Source organism: Homarus americanus, unplaced genomic scaffold (genome assembly GCF_018991925.1).
Source record: "Homarus americanus isolate GMGI-L3 unplaced genomic scaffold, GMGI_Hamer_2.0 scaffold18703, whole genome shotgun sequence".
NCBI classification, from domain to species: Eukaryota; Metazoa; Arthropoda; class Malacostraca; order Decapoda; family Nephropidae; genus Homarus; species Homarus americanus.
This window is the reverse complement of record NW_024749779.1, coordinates 5,495,271-5,503,800: the sequence shown is the minus strand read 5'-3', so window position 1 is coordinate 5,503,800 and position 8,530 is coordinate 5,495,271. Positions and strand designations below refer to the sequence as shown.

Here is an 8,530-nt window from a genome sequence, read left to right as displayed (position 1 = left end):
AAGATCTTGAGCGGAACTTCTGTACATATTTGAGTAAGTACAGTACAATATATATCTTTAATATTTGTGTTTGTTTGTACAGTATTGTATATTTAAAGTGTTCATATAGTACCGTAGGTTAAATTATTGTGTGTTCTTGTACGTATGTCCAGGTATCCAAACTATCATTGGTCCTGATGAGTTTGGATAAGAGGAATTGCATTGTATATCTGCAGTGAACCCTCGAAGATCCGAATCTGGTAAATCCGGACAAAAAAAATTGGGGTTCTGGGCTAAGGAGCCTCCCTAAGTAGCATTCCCAAAACAGAGCACAGAATATTTTAGACCGGTGGGTGCTAGTTGACCAGTCGGTCACGCTGGACACAGATGCCTGAGGAGGTGGAAAACAAATACAGTACTGTAGTTGTCAATTGTTGTTTGTGGGAATATTTCATTCACTCCATTAAGGATACAATGTTTCATATTATGTTATCGTAGGTATATGCATGGCTTTTATAATTTGTTTATCGCTGTGCCAATCACCGTTTTTAAATTAGACTAAAAGATGTGTATTTCTCCCATACGTATTTTGATCATTTGCCTGGTAACGGGTGTGGGTAAGGGGAGTGAGTCAAGTGAGTGCTAGTCGAGTGTCGTCTGCACTTAACTCTCCTCCCTCACTGCCATATTTCACTGGATTTACTGTTATTATTAGTGTTTACTGATATAATAATGCTTAATAGTAATTAATCATGGCAGTGTAGCCAGGTTAGACTTGTTACTGCAACCACCAGGCTACTGGGCCAAACTGTGAGGTGTTATGGTTGTTTTCAATTCATATTTTTGGGTAGATATACATAACTTTCTTCATTTATTTTTACTCATTTACATGCACACACCATCCTAAATACATATTGTGAAAAAAGTAAAAGAAATAATTGTCCTAAGGGCAAACCTGTACCTAAATGTACCAAGTTAATTACTAAAAAATTTGTCGAGAGCAAATGATGGGATGTTTGTACTCAAATAAAGTATTATCTTGTAAGAATTCCAGCAATCTAAGTTATATTCTGCTAAGTCAATTCAGTGACATTTTATAAGTGAAAAACTTAAACTCCCTCTATTTGACTGATAACTACGCACTTCGTAATCACCCTGCCTGGATGTTAACACCTCACCTCACCTCCTCCTCCCAGTCAGGGTGAAGGTAGTTTCAGGCTTAAAATTTTTCTCTTATAAAATGTCACTGATTTTACTTAGCAGAATATAACTTGCATTGCAGGAATCCTTGCAAGATAGTGATTAATTTGAGTATAAACATCACATAGTTTGCACAAGAGATAATTTTTTTTAGTCCTTTAGCATAGCACATTTTAGTACAAAGTGAGTACAGTAATATGTTGCTCAAAATTATGGCTTTTTCACAGGAAAAAGTCTGTATAACTAACCCCAGTGGTCAGGATATTAGGTATTGTATTTTTGGTTTTTTATATAATTATTTATTGTTTTTATACATTTAGTACTTTCACCAGAAGATTCGGACAATCAGCTTTTTCAGACTGGTGGTCCCCTCTTTCAGTCCAGATCTTTGAGGGTTCAATGTATATGGACACCATACTGTAAAAAAAATTTTATGTCATAAATAGTTCCAATACAGTGTAACTGCATACCTTTAAATATTTTACACAAAATAAGTTTGTAAAAGATGAGTTCTGCCAGTTTATTGGACACAATGTTACTGGATTGGAGCTGGAGTGGGAACAGCCATAAGTGGGGAGTCCATCTCATTCATGGGTGCTGGTTGATTCTGCACATCTTGGAACTCCTGCACTCTTGCTTGGAACTTCTCGTAAAGTGTCTGGATTGCTTCTCCCTAATAATGATAAAAATAAATGATTATAATGTGAATGCTTTGATAAGTATGGTAACATAATCAGGAAAAGGACAATAGATTGGATCTGAATGGGAAAGTTTCAATTTCAATGGGGACCCAAGTGCTGGAGCACCCAAAAACAAATTTCTGCTACCTGAATGAGATACATAAATGGAATATGAACAGACTTCTTCCCAAGTGCTGGCTAACTATGACTACTTGATCAAGCTGGGTGTCAACATCACTATCAACACTTAGGCTCAGTGACTGATCAAACAAAACCAATGATACCTCAATGACTGTGAGCATTCAAGGGGGATTTATGAGCACCCAGTAAACCTCCCCTTCTACTGGTAAGCTAAGAATCCTAACCACATGTGATTGGCCAAAATTTCTGTGTGGGAACAAAATTTGTCTTATAACAAGTGGATTAGTGATGCTGCCATATTTTGTAGCTTTTTCTATTTTTTGGATATCTGCTCTTAAGCTGGGCAGCTCGTGTAATGCAAGGTGCCTCACAAGGGGTTTTTGAGACCTTGAATAGGAATCCCATGTCAGCCTGGGTTAATAGATTAATTAAACTGTACAACAAAGAAATACCTGTATATACAAACTAATAATATTAATTTTTATGCTTTTTAAGGTGTACATATTGAAACATTTCAGTTTTTGTATATCACACACAGTTAATTTTGTATTTTGGAAGTGAATACAGGTACTGTATAATATACTAGACCATTAATATACTGTCCACAGTTTCGGAACCACCCTTTAAAAACATGGGTTGGAGTCTCAAATTTAACAGTCGGCCTTGGGAAGCTGTTCCATCTTCTTAACCACCCCTACCCCCAATTCCACACACACCCTTGACAGTGGAGTTGCCTGGCATTTACCTACATGCTTCCTCTGGGTCAGGTGGTTTGCACTTGTAGTGCCTATAAGGATATTCTTTGTCAACGAAGGTGAAGAAAGAGTTGATATCCCTCAATATGGCACGTTTCAGGAACAATTTGCCAAACTTCACATATGGCAACGACGTTGGCAGCGACTGATTGGACTGTGGTTGCCAGTTTTCAAATTTATTAGCTAAGGAAGTGACATTGGAGAGCAGTAAAGACGGGAGACCATACCATATTTTTGGAACTTCAGTGTAATGGTACGGTCTGTCAGGAGTAGGTTTCTCTGGTTTTCTAGTGGAGGTGATGATCCTGATGGGCTTTTGTTTATGACGTTCTTGTCTACAGCTGCGAATATGTTCAGTGACTTAGGTCCCGCGATAACACTGTCATCAGGATAATCATTCACATGCTTTAGAAGGTACAAGGAGCGTCTGGAGTAAGTAATTGGTGGACATCTGTTGATATCTGTTGTTGTGGACAGACGGAAGTGTTTGTCGGCGGTGGCCAAAAACTCATGGCAGCGTTTTGAAGGCCACTGACATTGGTAGACATCTGTTAATATTTGTCTAGTCGTAAACACAGCGAGTCCTTGTCTCTAGCACTTAAGGGTCGCCAACACAGTACCCACGGTATATGTAAACACCACAGTGGTCCTTGTCACTGGCACTTTGAAGGTGACTGACAAAGTGCCCACAGTCTGATGTTACACTGCTGTGTTTTTGTGTTTTCCTTGGAATAATACATTATTGGATCACTGTTTGGTAACCAATCATTGCACTGATCACTTGAATGCTTTGCTAATAAATCCAGGTGTAGTGAGGTTGGTAGGGAATTGGGATATAACAAAGGTGTGGGGGGGGGGGTGGGCAAAAAGACTTGGCCTGGCTGCCAATCAGGAGTGCCTATAGAACACGGCATGTGGACACGTCCTCTACCAACCATTGCCTCGCTGTCTTGTGGATTAACCTTGGTAGGTACAAGGCTGCAGGGGTAAACCCCAAACGAAAAATCTGCAGCGGAGCCACCCATCAGGCAGACATGCTTACAGAGTTCCAGTAAGACCCCGACGGTGGTATACGGGAACCCAACGACTACACTGATGGACGAAGGCAATGCAAGATGGACAGGCGTAAGAAAAATACGCATAAGTTGCGCGTCTACCGTTTTCTGTATTAATCAAACTACATAATACAATTCAACAGTTCTATGCATTTTCTGCCCCCAGGATATATAGACATCTTCCTTTTTGAAAATATACCCAGTAATATCTTTTATGATAATTTTGTAGCATAATGTAAGATGCACAGAAGTAATGAAATATGGTCAGAGGTAAGCAAGACAAAATGACCCCTACAGAAGTAGTGGGAACATAAGATGATAATAACCCATTGTTGTTGTTGGAATATGACTAATGGATAAAACTGAACTATTGGAAGGCTTTACTTCTCTTGACAAATTTGTGAAGTGGCAGAGAAATAACATAAGGAGAAGTAAATTCACAGGAATCTTGTAAGCTTTTGGAAGTAGTATCTTGTTACTATATACTGTAAGTACAGGGTATACATATTTGTGAAAACAAAACAAAATCAACACTAAGATAACTTACCTGATGTGGTCCTGGTTGAAGAACTTTCTGGAGTGTATCAAGGCGTGCAGGTGGAAGTTTAGGATGAATGTACCACACAAGTTTCATTACATGTCGCATAACATTCTCCCGACTAATGTTTGTGAAGAAAAATTCATCAAATACCACTGTACAAAAGTCTTCAGTTGTGAAATCATCTGCCATTGGGATCAAGGCTGCCACCTGGAATATATACCACAACTGAAATTTTGCCACATATCACTCTGTGAGCAAAGCTTCATTTTATCTTGATCACTTACTTTCCTTCTCTTTCAATTTAATGTTGTGATAATAATCCAATTTTTCCTTCTATTAATTATAACCTTTTAAGTGCAGAGTTGAATATTTAAATACAATTTGTGATTCTCATCAGTAAAAGGTCCCAATTTATACCAAAAAATCCATAATTTATACAGTATACGGTACTGTAGAATTTTTTGTATTGCATTTTCTTTCACCTGTGAATATTATTTCAAAACTACACAAAATTTATTAAAATTTGTCAAACAATATTAGAAATAAGCATCCAGGTAAACAACTAATAAAGCAGAGAAATATGAAAATTAATATGTAATCAATTGTACACAAAGGAAACACAAACCAGCGAATGAAGAAATGTGTCCTGAAATGCTCTGTCTTGGTGACAGGTAGCAAGAGTTCCCAACACACGCATGAGAGCCGTCTTGTCCTTGCGGGTGGCAGTGTGAAGCGTATAGTACATGGCTAATATACAGGCTACACTACTCTCCTGGAGGTAAGCCTGGTAGGCATCAGGAGGAGGACCTGTATGAAATGCGAGTCAGTATAAATTTTCCAACAGTGAATAGGAGCTAATAAATACCCTAACTCTGTATTGTAGCATAAAAATCTCTATTTCTTCCTGACCATAAACCTCCAGGACATCAAGGTGCTGACTTTAATACAGTAGAGTAAGTCGTCAATACATGCTAGTTCAGCATATGCGAAGGCCCTATTCCTACCAGGAATTCAATTAGTGCGAGTAAAATTCAGCCTTATGCAAGATGTCATACTCTCTGATATGGATTCCAACCCTAATGACTCTGCATATGTCACTCCAACACCATCACCCACTATGCAAAACCTCTACCACCACCATCTCCATCACCTCATCTACCCAAGTTGATGTATCTGTTTTTGTTGTTTAGTACACTGTACTGTACTCTTGCTTTATCTATTACAGTATTTTAAAAATTATATTGTAGAGATTTGTTTTATGGTTTATTTGTCTTGAAAATGTGTCTCGAACATTTTCATTTTGGGTTATGAAACTCAACCTATTTTTTTCCATTTAACTAAGTATTCAATGTATGCGATTTCGATTTATGCGAGTGTTTTCAGGAACACATCCCCTCATATATCGAGGACTTACTGTATTACCTAAACTTAAAATGTAGTCAAGGTTTCCTGGGAAATAACAGAAACTATGGTAAAAGTCGGACCATTTGTGTGTGTGACAACACAAATATAAATACTACTTACCTCATTATATCAACAAAAAATGCACAAGGTAAACATTTTGTGTAAATGATTTACACTTTTTTGTATTTTGTCAGTGGAGAGGAATTTAATATCCACCTGCCATGTCCACCATAAAAACTCAAGATGCCTGTAGGTTTGATTAGGTAGTTTAGTTTGGTTCATTTTATAAATGATAAATTATCAATGATACCTCTTAACAGCTGCTAACATTCATGATGTCCCAGATATTGCTACATTCTATAATTTATGATTCATAAATTGAACCAAACTAACCTACCTACCAATCCTAACCGAATTTAATATAACCTAACCACCCCCATAATTTATAAGATACAGCACACATTTAAGGGCCATTGTGCTGGCATGTAATCACCGAGAAGATAATATGGTGAAAGTCAGTTGGTGGTGTTGCCCGCATCTGTTAATTGAAGTTGAAAAATACTAAAATTTATATCATGCAAACGTATTGATCAAACATTTTCCACCAATTTCAAGAGATAAGAAAGCATATACTGTACAGGTATAGACCCTCAAATCCAGCACCCTTGGGACCAAGACCGTGCTGGTTTTGAGGATTTTCCTGTATTCTGGGTCCTAGGTCATCCTTGTTACCCAAGGGTCCTATGCCTACTACTGTAGTATACTACAGGTGTAGACTCCTGCTTCCAAACATTCTCACACAAACTTAGTTGAATGTGTTTTTTTTTAATCTTAACAAAACAAAGAAAAGATAATTTTACAGTATGTATACTTTAAATTAAAAAATGGTAATCATGTATTTATTGGATGTAAAATCACAAACACCATTGTTGATATTCAGTGAAACTGGAAACTTTCCTAAGTATCAGATACTGCTACATTATATAATTTAGCATTCATAATATTAACCAAACTAACTTACCTAACCTAATCTAACATAACCAAACCGAAATAATATAATATTTTGGTATGGTAGTTTCGTGAGTTTTATGGTCAATAAAATGTACAGATATCTACACTACTATTTATTCTCTATATACTTTTATACTTCATCTGTTATGCTATCTCTTTCACAAAACATCTGCTACCACATACAGGTACACTATTCTTTTCAAGAAAGTAGCAGAGTAGAGTTTAATATGACCAATATTAATTTCAAAGGCTATGTGAAAACACTATTAATATCCTATTAATAAAATAAATATAAATCAAAGATAATCATGATACTGTATAGGCTATTTAAGACTTCTTGCAAACGTTTTCACACAGGAGAAGCTGCTGAGAGTCAGATATAAACAAACTCAAGATACTACAGTGCCTACCTATGCAACTCAATTTAGAGAAAAAAATATATTTAATGGTTTTTAAAAAATCTAAAATAGGTACACACTGATGTTTTTTATATTTTGTTCCTTACGAAGTAAAACAAGTGTTCAATTGAGTTTGTGTGTGAGTGGAAGCAAAACTTAACACAGTCAGGGAAGAAAATGTCCAGTTTTAGGGAATCTCCAGTTTCCTAATCCCCATGCCCCGGGCTAGGATGGTGCTAGCCGTACCCCCCACACGGAGTAAAAAGGGGAAAATAAATTTTTCCAAAAATAAATTTTAACCTTTATAATTGATAAAACAATGAAAAAGACATAAGAAAAACTGGTCATAAGTCGAAAATGCTTAAATAATACATAGAAAATCTAAAATGGGTGTCTCTTTTTCTTCGCAGCACAAAAAAAAACAACTCACTTTTAAGCTTCCCAGCCATTTTAAAGTGAATTACAAACGAAAATTTTGTCAGTGCACAGCGCAGTCACTAACGTTGGGACCCGAAAATACGTAATTTGACAAAATTTTGGTACGACTGAGGCGGTCGTATGTCAGGGTGGTCATAGGTCGAGTATGTTGTAAGTCGAGGAGTAGCTGTATTACTTTGATACAACATGATAAAAAGGACAAACACCGGTAAATAAACAAACAAAAGAAGGTACTTACCAAGAAGCTTCCCTCTGACCGCGTGTAGATAAGTGAGGTGAGTGACCTTGAAATGTCTAGAGCAGGGTGTAGTGTGTGTGTGTAAAAGAGATCCATCTTGTCTTTACTGTATAATGAACTACAGTACCTTATGCTGCTATCTCCTAGTGACACAACAATTTGTGAGCAAGTGTAAATAAGGCATACATTTTTAATCTTAAAATTACAGATCTTTAAAATTTAAAATGAAGTAAGTACTTGCCAGAGTGTTCAATAATGGTGATGGCAGATTCTCTTTCATCCAGTGGTAACTTTGCATTAAATCTTCTCACATCATCATCCACCATAAGGGACACAAGAGCTGGTAAAAATTTTGTTACAATTTGAGGGTCCAGCTTAGGCTCACGAAACAGCTGTAAAATGATAACATTTGATTACCATATTCTGTATACTTAAGTACAGGTTGAGTTTCTATTATCCAGTTTTTATGCAAAAAGTAGGGGGTTGAACAACGGCATATACACAATACATTTTTGAAGGGTTAAAATTCATGCATTTCCGTAGATCATTTACAGTGAACGATAGCTACCAGTAATATCCTTTATCCTGGGCTTGCTTACCATACCCCTAGATTCTTTCTTTATGTTCCTGCTTGAAAAGCAGAACCCCATTCAATACATATATGCCACTTCTAATCTATAAATACTTGAT

General features: G+C 36.7%; 1 protein-coding gene across 1 annotated transcript in view; it reads right to left on the bottom strand.

Moving 5' to 3' along the window:
- Positions 1–1,594: 1,594 nt before the first annotated feature.
- The window catches only part of LOC121853771 (negative elongation factor B-like), a 31,614-nt gene continuing 24,678 nt past the window's right edge, over positions 1,595–8,530 (bottom strand). The window contains 4 exon segments of the mRNA XM_042348127.1: positions 1,595–1,852; positions 4,358–4,558; positions 4,977–5,158; positions 8,082–8,232. Of these exon segments, the coding sequence (XP_042204061.1) occupies positions 1,715–1,852; positions 4,358–4,558; positions 4,977–5,158; positions 8,082–8,232 (672 nt within the window). The 3' untranslated portion in view covers positions 1,595–1,714.